General features: G+C 44.6%; 1 protein-coding gene across 6 annotated transcripts in view; it reads right to left on the minus strand.

Annotated features, from left to right (window-relative positions):
* MARK1 (microtubule affinity regulating kinase 1) overlaps positions 1-22235 on the minus strand; it is a 78523-nt gene extending 56288 nt beyond the window's left edge. For all 6 annotated transcript variants that reach the window (XM_066618835.1, XM_066618816.1, XM_066618810.1 and 3 more), the window contains exon 1: positions 21886-22235. In XM_066618835.1, coding sequence (XP_066474932.1) covers positions 21886-21936 — 51 coding nt within the window. In that variant the 5' untranslated portion in view covers positions 21937-22235. The remainder of the gene's footprint in view (positions 1-21885) is intronic.
* Positions 22236-23083: the final 848 nt, after the last annotated feature.

Raw genomic sequence — 23083 nt, forward strand, 5'->3', positions numbered from 1 at the left:
ATCAGTTAATTTTCAGAATTACGTTGCATTTTTACACAAGACTCAAGATGTGCACAATCATTGTCCAAAGATGAAAAGGGGGAAAAGACACTGCTTAGTTCTTGCATAGGATAGCAATAATTTATTTTAGCCTGAAAGCAAATGTAACGATTATAAGGTGCATTACCCATTACCCCTGGGTGCTGGGGGACAAGAACAGGCCCTCAGTTTGGCTGTACTTGTCGTAAGAGGCAACTAAACAGCCACTGGGTAGATGGGACTCGTCAGCCTGGGTAGGCAGCTCATCTGAGAGAAGGAAAACTCTGATCCCAAGCCTCCACTGCCTTGTGGCTACATCCAGTTATGAAAAAGGTTTCAGGAGACAACCTCGAGGCAAAATCCAGAGCTGGAGTCCCTGAAGCAGTTCATGGCTGAACACAGTCATGTTCTGGCAACTCCTCCGACACCGCTGGAACCAACCATATTGGCTTCTGCCTTTCCATTGGACCATTTCAGCAATGTGGAGAGGGGGGATTTGCTGCATGGGTAACAGTCTATCCTCCATATCTACTTTACCCAGGCTTTGCGCACTGGAGAGGAAACTGTTCCAGAACCACTATTCAGAGCGTGATACCATAGTCTTCCGAGACTGAAGGATGCCAACAACATATTACTCCATACCAACATACATGTAGGAGGCTACTGAAGTTAGTTTACAAGTTGTATGTTACCTCTAAGACATTTCAGCATGACATACAGGTTATCATCCTCTCTCCACTTATTTCTGGGCCAGAGGACAACTTTGTGCAGTAATCATGGTTCCTTTGCCAATAGTAGTATTACTGAAACAATATGATCCAGTGCAACTCACTACACCCAAAGTTTCAGTGCTGTCTCAATGTAGCACTCTTATGGTTGATCTTGCACTCACTAACTGGCATACCAAGTGGGAGAATCCTAATCACAATGAACAGGCACAATTGTTCAGGGGGGAAAAAACTACTTCTAGCAGTTTATCAGATGCATTAGGGTGAATTTTACTGTCAATTTATGAGCTATATACAAAAGAAGCAGAAAATGGTGTTCAGACTCAGAATTAGTCAGAGAAATTTGAAATAATTGGGAAAAGATTCTGAAAATGCAAATTGAAAAGGAACTGATCTTTTAGTGTTACGAACTTCAGGCAATAGCTTTGTCAATTAAGGTAAAAGGCAGGATTAAACTAATGAATTCTGCTTGTTCAGTGCATGAAATGAAGAATGTAACTCCTCATTCTGTAGGCATGGCACTCAGTTGTAGCTTTTTTATTTTAAATTACAATACCATGAGGCTTGGGTTATCTCATTTGTTGCATTTGCCAGTTAGAATATTGCTGATATCCGTTATCTTGGTTCTCACAGTTTAAGAGCATGCTTCAAGCAGGAGGTTGGGCTAGATGGTCTTGAAGACCCCTCCAATTGTCTTATGTATGAATTCCTATAGAGCCCTAATATATTTATAATATAGAGCACTATATAGAGAGCAATAGAGCACCCCAATATAGAGCACTAATAAAATCCAGCAGTCTGCAATAAAAGAAGTTCTTGATCATACATTTAGAAATGTACAATTTAAGCAATGCTATACAAAGGGGGAAAAGTGCAACATATTTCACAGAATGGCCTTTATACAGATTATCAGCAAGGTATTAATAATTTAATTCATGTCATCAAAACAAAAATGGTTCCAAGAATCATAATAAAAGCATTATGATGATGGTTCTTGAGAAAGAACCCGACGCCTGGGATTCAACAACCATCTAAAGTAATTTGAGAGGGGGTTATTCATAGTAACTGGTAGCAACATACACACACTCATAAACTTTTGAGAACTAACTACACAGATATCAGCAACATTCTAACTGACAATGCTACAAATAAATTAGATCAGTGTTTCTCAAACTCGGGGTCAGGAGGGACCCACTAGGTGGGTCGCAAGCCAATTTCAGGTGAGTCCCCACTCATTTCAATATTTTATTTTTAGTATATTAGACTTGATGCTAATGTGGTATGTGATTGCATTTGGGAAGATCTGTACTTTTAACAGGCTACAATGTATATACTTTTAACAATGATAGTCAATGGGGCTTACTCCTGGGTGTGGATAGGATTGCAGCATAGGATTGTTAACATTGTTTCCTGCTTGATGATGTCACTTCTGGCCATGACATCACTTCCAGTGGGTCCCAACAGACTGTCATTCTAAAATGTGGGTCCTGGGCTAAAAAGTTTGAGAACCACTGAATTAGATAATGCAGATTAAGTATTCTACAAAATGGAAATCTGGAAGTTTCTATTGAAGGTAGTGGTGGCCATGATCGCTTCACGAATAAAGGAACCAAACCCAGAAGCATTTCAAAGACAGAGTTTCCATAATTTTTTTTTAATGGAGGACAAGCTTTTTATACTGTGAAACAAACAATATTAAAAATATAATTTTCTACCAAAAGATCAATGTTGACCCCTATCGTCAGGCCTGGATCTAGATTTAAGGATCTAGATTTAAGGGGGACCTGGGCAAGGTACCACCTGGTAGGCCCTACCATAGTAGTGCACCATCTCACTACACTTCACTATAGTATGAGTGCCATTTATATGTATATTCGTGTGTGCTTGCGTTTACATACTCCACAGTGTTATGTATTTCAGTTGTGACAGGTGGCAAGCAACAGCTTAGCCCTCCTCTGTGCTTCTGGAGAAAGGCTTGGTCAGGGCACCGCACTGTGAAGATGTAAAGGGGTGGCACTCTCTATGCACCGACTGTGCTGCCACTGCTTTCTTTTGACACCATCAAAAGAAAAGCCAAAATGGAAGAGAGCTCAATCCCACTACTAACAAGAGAAAAAGATAAAAAGAGACTGCAAGTGCAGGCTGAGGGTAGTGGAAATGGCTATCTCAGGGATTTGCCTGATGGTGACTACCTGCCTCTAGTATGTTTATGGTGCCCCTAAATCCTAAATCAGAGACTCAGCCTGGAAAACAGACAAGAACGCTGCTAGCACACTACAAATCCAGTAAGGTTTCTGTGCAACTGTCTCATCCCATGCAGATGAGCTGGATATGTGCAGGATTCCTCACTTCTAGCAGTCCCAGTTACATGTGAAGAAGGCAACTCTAGTAGTAGCTTGTATGCCTATTCATGTAACTAGCCCCCCCACCACCCAGTACACCCAGCAACAGCAACCACTGGAAGAAGGTTGACAAATTTTAGTAGATTGGAGACTGGACAAGCATTCCCCTCTTGCTGATAATCTGTTCCATTATTGGAAAACTTGTCCCTTGAGATAACAGAACTAAATCACCAGTTCTGTCTGAGCTTTCTTCTACGTTACACTATAAAGAGCCAAACTAGATACAACGGAGACAACCCACTAACAGGACAGCCTGCGTTTTATTTTAAGGTGTTAAGAGCAGCTGTGGAGCGGGTGGGTGGAAATAGATTCAGATTAGAAACAACAGGATTACTCTTTCCCTCCGCACCATTTTCCAGCTGAAACACTCCCTGTGGGAGAGGAGTAGATTTTAAAGCAGGAAGCTGGCATGGGGGAAAGGTTAGACCAGGAGTGTCAAACTCATTTCATACAGAGGGCCAAATAGCATTCATGATGCCTGCTGAGGGCCAGAAGTGATGTCATCAGACAGAAAGTGATGTCGAATCATAACCAAACAGATCATAACCAAAAATAAGAAGCTTTTCTCACTTAGGAAATCATTAGCTTCAAATGACAGAAGAGGAATTACACAAATTTTGATCATATTTCAAGATAATTGTTGAGAGCCTGAAAGCTGGATAAAAAGTGTCCGCAGGCCGCATCCGGTCCCCAGACCTTATGTTTGACACCCCTGGATTAGACACTCCCTCCCCTGATGCTACAGTTCAAGATCTGAATCTGAAACTCCCCACCTACTACAGCTGTGGTCTACACTTCCAGAAACAGGAACACCACAGGACGGACTCATGGATCTCCTGCATCACATCTAATTTGCCACAAGACAACACTATTCACAAGTCTAGTCACCAAGTCGACAAGCATGCTTTAGACAAGCTGGCAACAGTTCTGGTAGAAACATACTATATGAGTGCAGAAGCTTCTAGCATGATTTTGTACCTGCACTATTCCGAGCCTGCTGTCTCAAGACCTACTCCTCATTTGGACCTCAAAAGGAGCATCCAATGCTGTCTGCCACTGTCTTGTTGACATGACCTGGAGAGGATGAATGTTTGTGCTTGCTTACATCGGCTTCTATGTAAACCTTGGAGTGTACAGTCAGATTTGGGGTATATCATCAAAATATGATTTCTAGGTTATCTTATTGGTTTCTTATTTACTTTTCCCAGTTCATCACCTCACACCCCACTTCTCATGAAACGCATATTCATACTGTCTGCCATTCTTGCTCTTGGAGTCTGTTCTAAATTCTAGAATATAGAATATTCTATATTCTATATTCAGGTCACCAGGTTAGGAGAGAAGTAACTATAATATGTAAACTCTGACACACAATTATATAAAGTGCCTTTTTAGAAAGTGTGTACTAAACAGTCAAGGTAGGTAGTTTGCAACATTTGAGTAGTGCTTGTTCCATTACAAGTCACAGGAATCACAGAGCCTGAAAAAAAGTTTATTTCTTTAAATTTGCAGCCAATCAAATCCCAAATGCTCCTGAAACATCACAAAAATATTTGCTCATAATTGCTAGTTTTAAAAAAGTCTGTTGACTGCATAATCTATATCAAAAGGGTGAAAGGTTTGTGTGAGACAAAGAGGATTTTCTGTTAATAAAATCAACAGAGATATCTAGAACAATTCTAAAGCAATAAAGACACATGAGTCACTTTTCCTTTGATGTGTTCATGAGTTGTAGAGAAATATAAAACATGTTGATGTTGCCAATAACTTTTTTCTTTTTTTGAAATATTTGGTACTATAGTCTATACCTTCAATAAAACTTCTAATCCAGCTGTTTTAACTTCTGTTTCCCTATCTTTTTAAATTCTACTATTTCTGGAGTGGTCACAGAATCCTCAACAGAGTTTACAGGTCCCCCTTTCCAATTCTGTAGTTCAAGTCAGCGGGCTGAATTTGCTTCCTGTCTGCAAACCCAGTCGGCTGCTATGGCCCTTTGAACCTCAGCTTGCTAGGGGACATTGCTGTGTGAGGTAGTACAATCAGCAGCGGGACAAGCTGGAGTGCATCTACATAAATGGAACTGAAGCAGAGCTGCGCTTTGTTCAGCAGAGTACTGGGTTCCTGAAGACAGAAGTTCTGCTCAGCAGTATCAGGGCTGTTGGTCAGCTCAGCAGGAGCCACTGTCATGCTCAACTTACTTCATTCTTTCTACCTGAAGGATCCAGTGGCCCTTAACACAGAAGGAAGTAAAAGAAGTGGCAGAAAGACCCAGCTTTCTCTCTCAAGCTAAGTGCATAGCCAGCAGCACCATCCCCCATTGGCCCAAGCATTTTGCCACTCCACTGCACTGTGAGAGGCAATTTTGAAAGCAGCTGAAGCTGTATACTTTTTGAGCACAAAAGCTAAAATAAGAGCAATTTTATTTATTAGATTTACGACTCTATGCCCTGAGCTCAAAGGCCCTAAAAGCAGTTTTTTCCAGACATATTTCTAATTCCTAAGGGACTCACACTCTAAGTTTCAACAAGCAAACCAAAAACTGCATGCCCAAAGGAGCAGTTTCTTGCAGCTTCCGGGTAGCATCAGCGTGCGACCCACCAAAAGTCAGGCTGCAGTCCACTCGTGGGTCACAATCCAGTTTGAGAACTGTTGCTCTAAATCTTCCGCATCAAACAGCCATCCTCAAAATTCTGGATACAATATTCCTGTGTAATGTCCCCAATGCAGACAGCATTATAGCCCGATTCATACTGAAAGTAGCAACCATTCAAATTCACTCAAATGCACCGTGCAAAACCAATTTGCTTCATTTTCACCTTTTCAATAATGATGCATTTCAAAACATGAAAACGCCAGGTTTATAAAAGTGACACAACAATTTTCCAGCCTTTTCAGACATGACCTTGAGGTAGTTATTAGGTACTTGTTAGTTATCTGGAAAGACTGGCATTTTCAGAGTATCATCTATTTTCCAGCATTTCTCTCCTAGGTATTATAAAGACATTATAAAAGAGCAATACCAGGAAAACATCTTATCTCCCAATAAACAAAAAAGCACTACTCTAGAACTATAATAGAAAGCTTGCTTATGAAAGAAGTGCCACACTTAAACTTCTAACGGTCTAGAACTGTTATATTCTACAACTAACCAAAATAGCCTAAATCCTTACATAACTGAGGTATCTAAATTTCAGAACTTGTTGGCCTTAGTTCCTCCCTCCTCCTAGGCCCAACCACTCACCAAGGCCTCTGCAGCAGGAATGAACTATTAGCCTTGCACTCTGCTTCTGGTGCACTACATAACACACTGAACATTCACACAAAAGCCAACACTTTGCATTAAAAATGCCACCATTAAAAAATAGTTCTAGTTGCTCTCAGAGAAAAATATTGTAATTGGGAAAAAATGACCTCCAAATGATTGTTGAATTACCAAGCAAATATTTAATCCAGCCACACAACTCAACCTTTCACCTGTTATCCCCACCCAAAAGGCACAGATCCTTCAGAAGGCAATTACAGCTCAGACTGACTGAAGGTTGTTGCATGTTGGAAGACAGCCTGAAGTTCCAGCTCTGATTTTCAATAAATTCTCCAACTCATTCTCACTGTACAAAGACTCTACTGTAATAACCAATGCCTTGGCAAGAACTTCCAAGCTTGCAAAATTCCAGGGGCCCCAAGAATCTTATGCTGGCAATTAAAATTTTGATTCTGGCATATTATCCACTGGGGTTCCGTTCCAGAACCCTGAGTGGATAAAGAAAATTGGTGGATAAACAAGTAGGAAAAAAAATTTAAAGACCCACTGCTCCAAATGGAAGAAGGTTGTGCCTTGATATCCGCAGGGGTTTGATTCTGGGGACCCCCTGCTGATACCATAAAATGTGTTTTAAAAAAGCTGTTTAAAAAAATTAAAAAGTGCATCCCTTTACAACTGGGGTTTAAAACTGCTTTTCTTAATCTTGTAGAGAGGTAGTCAGCAATTAGAGACCCTGCTTTTTCCTGGCTCAGCTGAAGAATGGCATAATCACTTGCACAATTGTCTCTCTACAACAGTAAAAAAAAAACAGTTTTTTAAACTGTGATTTTAAAGGGCTGCAATTTTTCCCCTTCTCTAGGGATCAATATATTCCTTCTCATTTGCAGTTGCCATTCGTGTTGAGTCAAATCCATGTATAAAAAATCAGTGTATAACAAGGTTGGATCTATATTTTCCTCATCTTTAGCACAAGTAGAACATTAGAATCCACAGCAAACCTAAAACTGCAAATTCTACCAAGAGATATTGACAGCTCTGATAGGCAAAAAAGGGAAAATTTTGAAATCTGGTAAAAATCAGGTAATATTTCCAAACAATTATAGTCGTGCACTGCTTAACGATAGGGATCGAGACTGCGATCCCCATCATCAAGCAGGGCTTGATGCAATTCGGTCCATCCACAGGGAAAGGGATGCTCCGCTCCGCTCCACTCCCCTCTGCAGGGTCATCTGAGCTTCCCAGATGTAATGCACATTCGCTCGCTGCCTTTGCTGAGCTCAAACTGAGGGAAATCACTTCTCTCACACGACTTCCGATTTCACGAAGGACGACCCTCCAGAAGGGAGGTGAAGCAGAGCTCCCCTCGATTTCAGAGTTGGGGTGTGCACCCACAATGACTTCATGACCCGACATGGTCGTTGGTTATGTGATCCCGGTGTAAGCCGGTAGGTCGCAAAATGGTGCATACCTGTACAGTGCAGAGATGAAACTTAAACCACCCACTCATCCACTAATGTTCAAACTCTAACCTAGTAATCTTAAAGTCACAATATTCATTTAGTGAACTGTATCATTAATAGAAAGTAGAAAAATGCATGAATGCTAAATTTAACTACAAACTTTGCAAACTGAGAAAACAGGAAAATTACTTTGAGTACTCCCTAGTCCTGTTTCTCACTGAAACAGAACAGCATTGCTGTAACGCATGTGAAGTGCTCTAGCTTCATAGACATTTTCTCAAGTCCAAGTTACACTTTCCAGGAAGGGGCATGATCTGCATCTCCCAGAGAACATACAGTTGGAAAAAAGTGCATGACAAGTTGTAATTGTGTGAATGTTTCCCCATCCTCACAAGCAGCAGCCAATTAAACTGAACAAGAAGAAAGGAAATGCTAATGCAATACTATCCCATCGCAGATTATTTTTTTAGCTATCAGAGAAAAAGTGGAGAAGGGAGAAGAAACGTTGGTTAGCAACACCCTTATATCTCCCTCTATGATGCATTCATGTTGTTTGGGATGCAGTAATCTTTACAACAGCTTTGTAAGTTGAAGAATTATTTTTCTATTTATTGAAAAATAAATAGCTGAGAAGCTGAGACTGATAGGATAGGAACTTGCAAGAAGTCACCTGATAAGTTTGTAGCCAAGGTTAAAGTCAAGCTGTTAGCCACTATACTGCATACTATATGTAATACAGGCATGTCCCGGTATCTGTAGGGGTTCTGTTCTGGAACCTCCCATGGTTACATGAAACAGCAGATATAAGGAAACACCCCCGCACCCTCCAGAAGGGCTTCCCCAGACCTCCGAATGCCTTATTAAAAACATCACTTCTGGTTTTTCGAAAAAACTGTAAGTGACTTCTTGCTCTAAGTCAAGGGTGCTCAAAGTTTTTGGCAGGAGGGCCACAACATCTCTCTGACACTGTGAAAAGAATTAATTTACATTTCAAATTTGAATAAATTTACATAAATGAATATATTAGAGATAAAAAATGAATAAATGAATTCAATTCAGTTTATGATTCCATTCACCCTAATAAGAGGGGGAGAATCTTCATGCCAGTTTATGATCCCATTCACCCTAATAAGAGGGGGGGATCTTCATGCCAGTTTATGATCCCATTCACACACACACAAATGGAGGGGGGATCTTCCACACTTTCACACACATATACCAGCCTGCTCACCTGCCCCTTCACCCTCCCTCCCTGCTTTCCCAGCTGCATGCCTACCTGCCTGTCCATGTGCTGCTGATGCTGTCTGCCTGGCCAGCTGGCCAGCCAACCAGGAGGGAAACATGCTTCAAGCTGGGCTGGGCTCCCCTCCCTCGGGATCTCTCTCTCTCTCTCCTGCCCTCCCCTGGCTCAGGTTGCAGGAGGGGAGGGGAGGGGAGCCAAGCCAAACAGAGCTGAGCCCAGCAGAGCCCAGCCCATAGGCAAGAAAGAAGAGACTAGCAGGCAAGCATGCAAGGCCTTTTATAGTGGGAAGTAACTTGAGACCTGCAAATCTCACGTTACCTTCCCACCATAAAAGGCCCTGCACTTGCGCTGGGCTTGTCTTTCCTTCGCTGCCACTGAGCTCAGCGGCAGCGAGGGAAAGCAAGGCGCGGAGCTCACGCCGCGGGCCAGCGCGGGCTGGGGTGAGGGCCGAGTGCCCACTGGAGGTGGGGGGACCCCCTGGGGGCCGGATGGGGACCCGCAGCGGGCCGCAAGTGGCCCATGGGCCAGGGTTTGGGCACCCCTGCTCTAAGGCTTAGTCTGAGCCTGGCAGAGGTCATGGATGGACATGCGTGGCCTCTGCTGGGCTCAGACAACCCTCTAGAGGTGAGCACAGCTCCCCTTGCCTCTGGGGGAATGCGCATGGGGGCCCCCCACAAACCAGATCCATGGATAAATGAATCTGCAGATGAGGGCTCCCCTGTACATTGTACTTACATAGTACACTTCACTTACAGCCCACTCCTATTCTCCCTGGCGCTGCCAGTTACAGAGGTGCCAAAATGGCTACCACTGTATCCAGCAGGGCCAAGGAGACCATCGGAGGTCGTCTCAGGGGACTGTGGAAAGCCCCAGGCCCTGCAATGCGGCTTACTTAAGTCAATGCCAGTTACTTTGCCAGCGCAGACTTGAGAAGCCCTTAGCCAGGCTTTGCAGCCTGATGTGGCTTAGGATCAGGCAGAGGATGCCTCCGTTGGTCCCACCCTCCTCCCAGGCCAGCCCTCCCCCATTGCACTCTCCCCTGGCCCCAGAACACCTCCCCCCACCCTGAAAAGCCACACTGCCACCTGGTGGTACTACTTACCCCGGTCGCTCCTCACCAGTGTCCTCCCTGGGCTAAAGCGCAGGGCCAGCACTCCCTCTAACCCGGGAGCTGCAAGTGAAGCTGCATAAATACCAGGGCTTGGGTTTTGTTTCTAATCTGCTTATTTAAAATAATGACTTCTTCAAGACTACAAGCAAAGGAAGGTAAGTGACTCATCAAATCTGTTATGTTACTAGTCCTCCTGGTCTTCCCATTCCATTGGACAGAGTCAGCCTTCTAGAAGCATGAATCCAAGTAGGAGCTCCCATTTCTTTCTTCTCACCCTGAGCACACAGGCGCAATTATACAACAACTTAGAATTACAGATGATGAGTGTGTCATGTACTTTCCACAACACTGAAACTGCACTATAAGCCTTTGATGAGATCGCTCTCCAGAATGTTTTGACAGTCCAACAAAATCCCAGTCAAAGAATAAAATAAGCATATATTTACATAAACGGCACACTCGGTTGATTGCAGAAAGTGAACACAGGCCACCAGCATGTTATTCTGAAATTGCAATGACCACAGGTTAGCCACACACTACCCCAAACCCCAGTTATGCAAGGAAATAATTTAAGTATGAATCCTTAAACCCTGAGGTCTATTTATTACAAAATTAAAATGTACCACAGATATTCACCTATGTTAATCTCACAGATAAGTCGAGGGCAGGTTTTGAGCAAAAAATCATGGAATTTTCTATGACCTGCAGATAAGTTGGGGGTTAAACTTACGGGGGTGTCTGACTATAGTTTTAACGGATTTTACCGGAGGCCAGATCCTGAAAAATAACTTACCACTAAGAACTGTACCTAAGAACTGTTACCCAAGAACTGTACAGTCTCTAATTTATTAAAAACATAGTAAAAGATCACAAGTTACATTTTTATTCTTTTAAATTCTGGTCTTCACCACCTTTTTGTAAACACTATCCATGCACTGTAAACAGCATACCAGTAGAACAGTGGTTCCCAACCTGGGATTCATGTACTCCCAGGGGCACTCCACAGGACCTTTAATGGTACTTGAAAAAGAATGGCATAATGGCAGAAAAAGGCAGGTCATGCTCCAGAATGCCTGGCAGGGTCAGCAATGCAGGAAGGAAGGTAGCAAGGTGGCTGTGAAAGCCACACCAACAGCTAGTTTTTGATCATCAATTCATTTATGAACCAGTGGTTGAAAATCAGCACAGTAAAAAAACTGAAACATAATATGGAAAGTGATCAATCACCCAGAATTTCTCAGCACACTTCTGGTGCAAAGCAGTGCAAAGGCAGAGTCTTCTTCAAACAGATAAAAAGAAAAAACGCTATGATAAATACATGAAGTCTGGGCTTTCATATAGAGGAGATGAGGGCGCGGATTATTAATTACAAACATTTTGCTAATATGAAGGGTACAATTTATGGAAATAGGCTGCCAAGGGATATGCAAATGAAAAAGGTTGGGAACCACTGCAGGAGATCCATGAATCAAATCCACCTTTAAGGTGTCTGGTGTGTTAAACTCTACATAGAACATACAACCCATAACTGAGAGTGTGCAATTCAGTTCACAGCAGAGAGATGCAGCCGCATATATTTGCAACCCTTTTTACTCAGAAGTAGACCCACTGCTTTCCATGGGTGTTATTCTGAAGTAACGGTGCATTGAATTGTAGCCTGGGACTTTGCTTCAAATGGAAATGAGGATCCCATCTTGGTGTTGAAAAAAACAGATCTCTGCTAAAACAGAACCAGGCTGCAACAGCATTTGCAAAATGCAACAGAGGAGAATAAAAGGTTAACTTTGGCTGGAATTTCCCAGTTAAGTTACTATAGAAACTAATCTCTGCATTGCTTCTAATGACCCAAGAAACTGTTCAGAGTTGAAAGGCTCAGCCCTCTGATTGACCCAGAGATAAGGCGAAGTGATAATTGGAGCTTGATTACTTGGCAAAAATTTTAATATAGGAGAGTATCTACGGTATTTTAGTTTATTTTCAGCAAAGCAGCAGTACATTCACTAAAAGTTCACAAGAAGGAGACAAATGGATAAGATAAAATGAACTACCTCATGCAATGTCCTCAGTATCATCTTAAAATATTCCGAAGCAAGTAAACCGAAAGTTTATCTTGAAGATCTCAATATTCCCATTCCCAAGTGTGAACATCTCTCAAGTACCAGTGAACCCCAGGCATCACAGAGACATGTGTATGGCTTCAGTCCTCTAAGGCATTGTTTAGATTGTGGGTCGGGACCAACTAGGTGGGTCAGGAGTCAATTCAGGTGGGTCCCCATTCATTTCGATATTTTATTTTTAATATATTAGACTTGATGCTACCATGGGATATGACTGCATTTGGAGAAACGTTACAGACCTGTACTTTGAACAAGCTACTATGCATATGCTTTTAATAATGATGGTCAATGGGGCTTACTCCTGGGTAAGTGTAGGTAGGATTGCAGCCTAGGATTGTTAAAAATGTTCCTGCTTGATGACGTCACTTCCGATCATGACATCACTTCTGCTGGGTCCTGAAAGATTCTCATTCTAAAAAGTGGGTCCTGGTGCTAAATATGGGAGAACCATTGCTTTAAAGCCATTTCAAATTTCAGTTCCAGAGTTCAATGAATACAATGAAAACTGTCGGAATTTTCTTTGTTGTACATAAAGCATACCCATCACATCCAGTGGTTCATCATAGATAGGTTCATCATAGATATCTACTTTCACACAGCTGTATCACACAACTGAACTTACTGTCTAACATTCTTCAGATCTGAATACATTGTATTAAATGAAGATCAAAAGTAGCAAAGCAGCTACATCTAGCTTACCATTCTTCTCACAAACAAGTCCTGGTATCACAAAACAAAGAATTGCCAGGGATCGACCAATGACAATTTTTTTTTAAAAAGAAAACATGCCACTAACATGAAATATTCTTCTAATATTCTTCTATTATGAAGAATATTTATATACAACTTTTCAACAAGAGTATTCACAAAGTTTATAGTAAAGTAAATCAATAAATGATTGATTTATTGGAATTTAATTTTTAGTTCCTCAAGAAAATCCTAGCTGCTAAACAATGTATGAGCCAAAAGCTTAATGTTTATCTTTTTCTAACCAACACTGCTTCTAGTAAGATTTTAACTCGGAATTAACAAGTCATTTTTAAATTACAGTGAGAGGTAGAAACCTCCTGGCCATGCAACAGTTTGATGGAGGACTTGTTAAGAGGGAGAATTTTCTATTCTGCATTTTGGAGAAAATTCAGAATACACAGCATCAGGCATTTGCCGCCATAGCTTTCAGGGCAAAATGGCAACATTTTCTAAAAATATCAAAATTTACACGAAATTATACCCAGCATTTGGTATTGCTGTTGACAAAACACCTGATCACTGAAACTGCCTGGGGTCCATTTCATTCCTGCACATAGCAAGAGGCCTGGGTTGGGGAAAAACTAACTCCTTCAAGAAGTCCTGATACAAAAGGTTGCCACTCTATTCTTTCACCCCATCCCAATGAATCAAGAATGTGCAATATGGCCAGCCACAAAGCCATTGCAAACACCAGCCATCTTCTCAAGTCATCCATCATCCATGCACATACTCTGTTCTTGTCCATTCCCAGACAACTGTATTCCTCAACATACCTTTACTGTCAAACGATCCAGAAGAACATGGCTCTGCCGTTTTCAAAGCTTTTTAGTGTGAACTCTGGAAGTGGGCCAAGTGTGTCATCTGACAAAAGGTATTTTATTAAGTGACACAGAATCACTCACCTTTTTTATGGACTCAAGTGTACTACTTGGCAAAATTCTATTTTACAACCTATTATTCTTTTGACACTTTCAACCACAGTATCTTGTCAGTACATGGCATGTTTGCAGCTTTCCTTTTGCCATGGAAGTAGCATGTATGTGGACTGGCAGTTTGTATTGCTTAGAACAAGGGTGTCCAAAGTTTTTGGCAGGAGGGCCACATCATCTCTCTGACACTGTGTCGGGGGGCCAGGGAAAAAAGAATTAATTTACATTTCAAATTTGAATAAATTTACATAAGTTTTCATAAATGAATATATTAAAGATGAACCTATATGAATGAAAGAAGGTCTTGCAATAGCTCAAGGTCTATAAAAGGCCTTGCACAAAGCAAGGCTGGCCTTTCCTTTGCTGCCACTACTGCATCACAGATGTGAAACAGCAAGCAGTGGAGGGAGCCCTCATCCCACAGCTCATGCGAGAGGTCAAACAGTCACTCTCACACTGAGAGCAGTTGTATTGGGCCAGTGTGGGCTCCAACAAATCACCGGAGAGGCTCATTGGAGACTGGGAGCTCCCTGAGGGCCACATTGAGAGGCCCCGAGGGCCGCAAGTGGCCCCAGGGCCGGGGTTTGGGCACCCCTGGCTTAGAAGAAAACTCAACTGATTCAAGACTGTAAATGGCTTACAAATAAGATATTCAACTTGAAAAATCACCGCATCTAAAATATATTAGATGCCTCTTGTATTCATTCTTCACATACCTTCACTCTGCCCATAACTGCATACTCATTCAAACATTTCTCTACTGCTCTCAAGCTCAGAAGGAATGTCTCTCAAAACAAGTTTGCAATTAGTAGATCTATTAGGGCTTAAGTTATCAGAATTGTCAGCCTGCTGTTTCCCTACAGCAGCAGATCTACCATTAAACGAACAGGGCAAATACCCTGGGCGCGTGTCTCTTGGACCATGCAGGAAGCTTTCTGAGGTTCCCAACGCACTCGGAAACAGTACTTGAAGTACAGCCTGTTTAAGACCACAGGGAAGCCTCAGGCAGCTTCCCCAGTTGGTTCTGAAGTCCTGCAAAGCTCCATTGTGTTGCAGATGAAGGGGATGGCTTCACATGGGGGGGCGTCATCGCGAACCTTTGCCCCAGGGCACCTCGAGGGCAGGTCCGCTACTGCTTCACTATGCCTCATTCATGCTGCTCCAGTCATGCCTGTATATAAGAAATACCTTTCAGACATTCCTGTGCAAGTTAGCCCCATCAAATAACTTTAAAAAAGCCCACTGCTATTGCCCACCCTGGAGGCAGGTGACATGATGTCATAAGAAGCATATCTGCTCATCCAACGATTTCCTATACAAAGTTAGAGGATTGACAACACCACAACTTCAGTAACATAAGGCCAGCAAGAGTAAAAAGAAAGCCATGACACATTAGAGACTAGCCAGTTCATTTGCACTGGATAGCTTGAGAAGTAACTGGTTGTATTTTATCCTTTGAGACTTCGTATCACAATTGCAGGTAAAACATTAGGAAACAATTGTTTTATTTGATCTTGGCCTATCAGCCCAAATAATATTAATTTTAATGCTCTGAATGCCAGTTGTGAAAGTTTTAATACAGTATTTACACAAAAGCTAAACTTTAGTTTTAAAGTTGTGTATCAAATCTTCAGCACCTGCAAATTACTTCCTTCTGGTTCTGCTAATTATCCAGTTGAAAAAAGAAAATAGGTCCTATCTATTGAAGTTTACAGACCCTTAATTGCTTCTTCCTCAATGCTTCTTTCATAAAGAGTGCACACATTTAAGACACAGACATGTTTTCCTGATCAGAACTCTCCGCAGAAGATCTAGCAATTTGTCCAGAGTTCCTATGTGTTAACACTATAACATAAATAAACGTAATTACTCAAGTAATCCATTCTAAATTGGTTATAGGATTCCTAATAATGCTTAGAGCCAAAAAGACGAAACTTCATGCTTTCATTAACTTTACCAAAAGAGGCAAACAAAACCAGCTTTTACTGTCATCCATCCACGGAAGAGAACAAAAACAAACCAATCAGTCCAAACTTTGAAGCCAAGCCAGCAAAATGTCAATTCTCAAGTACATGTTAAAACGTGATGTGTTAGAATAGAAAAAAAACACCATTTGAATGATTGAAAATGAAATAAAAATGTGACCTTATAGCCCTCTAAAGTACAAACAGCATCTTTTTATAAATTTAACAGATTTTTGCCCTTGGTGGGGCCTCTGTTACTTTCAATAGCCTTGTAGCAACACAAACATTTCCCTTTCATTCTTCCTTGCAGGGGGGAAAAAACTGCAATGAAGAGGGGGTACAGTTCTGCAGTGTCAGAAAAGAAGTTTTCCCTTTTCAGTTTGCTCTCAACATACCAAAACCCATCTGGGAAAAGTTCTAGCACAAGTGAAAAGGACTGAAGAACACAGGGGGAAAATGTCAAATGTACTTTAGGAACAACTGCTTGGCCCTGTTCAGCAATTCTACCACCTGCTGACTCACTCTGAAAATACTGTATAAGAAAACGTGGGTGGAGGACAAGACAAACTCTTTCTTAACAGCTCTAGACCTCTAATCCTCTCTAGAGCCAAAGTCATCATAATTCACTTCATGACCAAACAACTCTAACCTTATACATTTTGCTGACGGTGAAAACAGATAACATGAATTGCAACATGAATTGCAAAATGGTACAAGAAACAGCCAAGCCAATACCCCCTCGGACTGACAGGTGACAATCTGGTGACAACAATCATTTCCTTAACAAACCTGCAACTGCCAAAAAGGGATGCAAGGATAGTCTCTCCGTTTCCTCTTAGTTTCCAATCCAGTTGTACGCTCTCCCCTTTCAGATCTCCAAGTTCAGAGTTCTTGCTCTAGCACAAATGAAGGGACGATCTCTTCACTGCGACTTGGTCACTGTAACTTAGGTCTACTTCCTAAAGATTTTAAGCCAAAGTGTGCTTCTCTCCCTTCACCAACGAACACCAACTTCCTGAGAGGCATGCCCCCTCCACCTTTACCTTCATATTCTATTAATACACAGGATAAGGTACTATAAGCCACTTTAAGCATCTCCTGAAGGAGAAGAAAAAAGTGGAACCTAAACATCTGTATAGCGCTTCATACATACCTTATACATAAAGATTCATCCCCATTGTTGCAGTTGGGGAGCTGCCTGCTTATGGTCATCTGGTGAGTTCATAGCAAAGGTAAAAGTTCAATCCAGAAAGTCCTGATTCTCAGTTCAGTATCTTAGCCACTATCCTACACCAGCTCTTCAAGGAAATCCAAGGTGTAGATCAAAGTGCGAATGAGCAATTTCAGCTACCCCAATTTTGAGTTCCTTTTCAGCTTGAGTCACTATATCCTTTTGTTGCACCTTCCACCCTCACCTTCATTGTCCTTTCCCAGCCAAATTACATAGCTGTGCCATTGGCCACTACACAGAAATCCTATATTATTAATTATTATTAACAGTATTTATATACCGCTGTTCAACTAAAAGTTCACAAAGCGGTTTACAGAGAAAAATCAAATAACTAAATGGCTCCCTGTCCCAAAAGGGCTCACAATCTAAAAAAATGCAAATGAATACCAGCAGACAGCCACTAGAACAGACACTGCTGGGGTGAAGTGGGCCAGTTACTCTCCCCCTGCTAAAAAAAGGAACACCCACTTGAAAAAGTGCCTCTTACCCAATTAGCAGGGGTTATACACAATTGTTTTTTCCCCCTATGTGCACATATAACACATGCAACTACCAATGAATCTTACAGTGTAGCAAAGCTTTACAGGCTTTCAGAAAAAAAGTTTAAGATGGTTGCAAAAAAAATCTCTCATCCTATGCATGTTTACTCTGAAGGGCCCACCATGTTAAGTGAAGGCTACAACTATCCATGCACAGGTGATCAGCCCCACTGTACTTCTTTTTAAGCCATTTCTGCCAATGGACCAGATGTCTACACCTGTGGGTCAGGCAAAAATGGCTTAACTATCCAACACATCATATATTCCCATGGGTAGCCAGTCCTATTTGGGCTGTCAGTGCCATGATACAGCAGTGTCAAAACAGCCGCCACTGTATCCGGCAGGGCCCAGGAGACAGCAAGAGATCTCGGGGTGAGGCAACATCATTTCCTTTACTCCATGTTGGCACCAGGCAGCCCTTATGGGGCTACTTGGATCTGCCCCAGCTCCACAGTGGCTGTGTAGGGCTTTCAGGCGTGGAAGGGGTGACAGAATGCAGCACTACCCTCTACCACCTTCCCATCCCCTTCCTGTGCCTGAACCATGGCTGGGCCACCCTCACCCCCCCCCCAGAAACACCCCTCCCTGTCCCCATTCTACCCTCCCCACACCTCCCCGCTGCCAGGTGGTGCACTTACCCTCAGTCAGTGGGTGACGCTCCAGCACCACTCTCTCTGCACAGTCGCAATGTGCTTTGCAGCATGTTTGCGACTGTGCGCATGTCCATTTGTGTGTGTGCATACCCACAGGATCAGGCCCTCTTTATACCTTGGTCAATTTTTTTAGAATTACCAAATGACCTTTAGAAAGCTTCTCAAAAGTATTCAACCAAAGTGGTAGTGTCACTGAAAATTCTGGCTGAGTTTTAAAAGATCTTACAAAAAACTCATGTAAGGTCAGATTACATAGGGTTAAATCACACTTTTCTAGTAAAAATTCCCACCTGCTGTTATAAGCAGACATATGTACCTCCACAACCACCTTTTGCTTATAGATGATGAAGAAGCAATTCAGTTCTAATTCTAGCCTATATGTTGTATAAAATCATTCTGTATCTCCTCTACAGTAGTTTTCATTTCCTATGTATATTGTCATTCCACTAATACCAAAGTCTGGTTGAGTGGCTATTAGTTTAAACACCGTATAGAGTTACTCAAAAATAAGACAGCAGTTTCTGCATACTGAGATGGTCTTTGTAGATATACAGAAGCATATACTTTGCAAATTAAAAACATTTTTAACACCCCCCTCCCAAATAGTTTTAGGCCAACTGGCATGCTGTACTGAGCCCTGGGGCAAAGGCCCTCTATTCCACATCAGGTCCCCTCATCCCCCAAATTAACCTGTTGGCAATGACTCCCCCCACCCTCCCAATTCAGTGGTGGCAGCTACACTGTACTTGGTTTTGCACTACTGGAAAGTAGGAGGAGGAAGAGTCACTGAGACATCCCACACCCATTTGCTGACGAAAACAAAGAGCGGGGGGGGGGGGGGAGAGAAGCGGCCTCAATGCCAACTCCTTACAGAGGCTCCACCTTCTCCCATCATCTCCATCAGCCAAATGGGAGCATCCTCTAGAGGCCACATTATGACATGCAGCCTCTTAGAAGATGCTCCCATTGGAAAACAGTGTGTAGTGCCAGACAAAATGGTATTGATATATGTCTCTTGGCTAACTCATGTCTCTGCCCACACTGGTATTGGGGGTGCTGGCCTGACAGGATGGCCCTCTGGGGGTGTGGACGTCTAGCCAGTGCCTGACCTAGCCAACTCTTGATGCCATCTCTGTTCAGGAACTTGAGTATACAAATGAAGAATTGAATGAATTGTTGAAAGCTCTTTACCCAGGGTGTCAGTTGGTTGATTTACTAAAAGAAAAAAAGAAGGCGGGGACGGGAAGAAAGAGAGTAGCAGTCTGTTCAAGTAGTCCGTTCAAGCTTATAGTAACTCAGAAGGGGGGTTAGATTTGGAAGGGAAAATAATGCCAGGACATTAAAATAGTCCCCTCTCTGCACTATCAGAGAAAGAGCAATAAAAGGAAAGGAAAAAGCACACCTTTCCTCTCTCTCTAGAACCATCCCTCCCCTCCCCACACATTATACTGTGATCAAATATTCATGTTCAGAGCTAGTGAGTCCCAAACCTGACCCTCTAATACACTATAAGGGGGGGGGGAGTGGAAAAGAATTGCCCTTCCCCCACCTCAGCCTGATCATCACTAAAAGGTTCCTCTTCCAGACAGGGTGGAACCTTGAAAAGGAACACTCCTCCTAGAGGCTAGGATATATTGCACTGCAACCTTTTCTTGCAGGTTTCTAAGTACATCAGCTAATAGAAAAGGGAGACAAATGGTGAGTCATCCCCTCCCCTTGAACTGCACCACAGTATTATAGTTGATTCAGATGTAAACAAAGCCAGGATGGTCAGTCACAAAATGATCAGGTTTACACATATAAGGAAAAGCCCTGCTGGATCAGCCCCAAATTTATGTCATCTCTTGATTAGGACACAAATGCTGACCTCTAAAATTGCACTAAGCCATGAAAAGCCACTATATTTTGATAACCTATGCTTCTGCTCCTTGCTGCTGCTACCACCACACTCTCACTCATACAATCCAACACTCCCAACCAGGAATTGTATACAGTGCCTACTACAGCGACGCAGTGTTCTTAGAAAAAGAGCATTGGCTCAAACCTGCTCATGCTTACTCAGTGAAGTGAGGATTGTCAGCAGTGCCAGAGAAGTCAATGGGGCAGCTCACACTATACCCTGTTTCATGTCAACATAGTAAAAGTCTACTTCAATTCAACCTTCATTTGATGACTGCGCTACAAATGGGCCTTTCTCCTCCCACCCATAGTTCTCCTCCCATTAATCATGCCCGTCTCCCAGAAATAGCACGTGCAGACGTAATGCAAGACTGTGCACTGCCTGAACCTTCCATCCCTTTTCCTTCACCTTTACAAATACCTCCTAGCAATATGAAATGGGATTCCAGTCATGCTGCTGGTTCTCCCTGCTGCCCTCCCCAAGCGGACATCCTTCAGGGTATGTCCTTACAAAGAGTCACAACTCTGCCAGACATTAAAAATCTTTGCATGTGTTAAAACTGTGGCCTTGGGAAGCTTTTCATTCTCATTGTCCTCTGCCACACTGTTCCTATAACAACCTTCCAGTGGAAAATAACCATACCCGTTTTATTTTTGTTGCTGTTATCTCAGGCCTCTCCTCCACCAACGGTCACCACACACAGGGAAGTTCACTGGGATGCTTCACAAAAAGGGGTCCGAGGGAGAAAGAGCACTGCTTTTTCAAGAGCATGTGGGAAAGCAGTAGAAGTGCACAGGCAAGAAAAGGGCTGTGGGTCAGAACAAGGCTGTTGATCTTGCCCTTACTCTAGGGATGGACTGACAGAGCTGGATGGTTTTTGGAGGTCACGCAGGGGTATCCAGGTCTGGCCCATTAAGAGTCCAATCCTATGCATGTCTACTGAGAAGATCCATTATAGTCAATGGGGCTTATGCCTAGGAAAGTGTGGATATGATTGTAGCGTAAGAGCCCGATCCTATGCATGTCTGCTTAGAAGCAAGTACCACTGTAGTCAATGGGGCTTACTCCCAGGTAAGTGTGGACAGGATTGCAGCTTAAAGGATGCAAGCCTGGCACACACAGGACCACTATCCGCCTCAGAGAGACAGAAGGGGATCCCAACGCACAGGAGGGGGGGGCTTGACAGAGAGAATCCCTGCCTGGAAAAGTTGACCTGGAGCAAAGGCTCTGCTGGCTCGCCGAGGCCGGCCAGGTCAGGCGCCCAACCGAGCCAGAAGGTGTTTTGCGCGGGCTAGTCCAAGGCCGGCCAGGCTCCCCCAGGAGGGAGGCGGCGGCCCGGGTGTGGCAAGGGGAGGGCAGAGGGAGAGGCGTGGCTGCAGAGCAGGCAGAGGCGCCGAAGGGCGACCCAGAGGAGGCCTGGGAGGGCGCCTGGGGGTCCCCTCGGGACAGGCTCCGCAGCACCCCCGGCTAGGCAGCCCCCGGCCCGCCCGGCTGCAGAGAGGCCAAGAATGCGCCTGGAACGCGCGCTCCCCAGGGTGGGGGGAGAAAAGAAGAGCCGCCCGCCCTGCCGGCACTCACGTTCTCGGTGTCCCGCTCGTTGACGGTGGGCAGCGGCGTGCGGGTGGACATCTTGCGCCTGCGACTCCGCCAGGCAGGGCCGGGTCAGGGGCCGAGGGAACGCCTGGCTGGCTGCTGGCCGCCTCTCCGGCTCCGGGCTGCAGGCCTGGCGCTCCGAGGCGGCGCCCCTTCACGCTCCGGGGGTCCCCGCCATGGCTCCGGGGGGCCGCCGCCTCCCGCTGGTGCCGCCACTGCGCGTTCAGGTGAGCGGCCGGCAGCGCTGCGCCCGGGTGCCGGAGCTGCCTCCTCGCCGCATCCGGCGGCGCCGCCGCTCTGCTCCTCCCCCGGAGCTGGGCCTGCCCGGCCGGAGCAGGCCGAGGGAGAAGAGGGGAGGGACGCGGGAGCAGCGGCAGTGCGGAGGGCGCAGGCGACACTAGGGGCGCTTCAGCCGGGCTCTGCGCCTTCATTCATCGCCGCCGCCGGCACCCACCCCCCGCCACACCAGCCCGTCCCGCCTCCCGGGCCGCGGCTCCTCCTCCGCCGCCTCCTCACGCGTTCGGGGCTGCTTCACACGTTGCAGGCAGGCGCTGCCACGGAAGGACTGGACCGAGAGCGGCCGTCCCCTTGGCTTCCTCCCGCGCCTGGTTCTCCTCAGGGAGGGCGCCTGCCTCGGCCCCCATCGCGCAGTGTGGCCGGGCTTCCTCTGGCTGCTGCAGGTCCTCTGCCACAAGGCGAGCAAAGGGGGGGGGCAGCTGAGGCAGAACCTCCCCACGGGTGTCCTTCGAAAAGCGCCGCCGTGTGAGGCACCCAAGCACCCACAACCCACGCACAAAGCGTGGATCCCCATGAGATCCACGCGTGGGTTGTGGGTGCTTGGGTGCCTCACGCGGCGGCGCTTTTCGAAGGACACCCGCGTGGAGGCTCTACCTCACCTGCCTCCCCACCCACCACTTGTCCCTACTGTCAACCCCTTCCCATGAGATCCACGCGTGGGTTGTGGGTGCTTGGGTGCCTCACGCGGCGGCGCTTTTCGAAGGACACCCGTGGGGAGGCTCTACCTCACCTGCCTCCCCACCCACCACTTGTCCCTACTGTCAACCCCTTCCCATGAGATCCACGCGTGGGTTGTGGGTGCTTGGGTGCCTCACGCGGCGGCGCTTTTCGAAGGACACCCGTGGGGAGGCTCTACCTCACCTGCCTCCCCACCCACCACTTGTCC

This window comes from Tiliqua scincoides, chromosome 1 (genome assembly GCF_035046505.1).
Source record: "Tiliqua scincoides isolate rTilSci1 chromosome 1, rTilSci1.hap2, whole genome shotgun sequence".
NCBI classification, from domain to species: Eukaryota; Metazoa; Chordata; class Lepidosauria; order Squamata; family Scincidae; genus Tiliqua; species Tiliqua scincoides.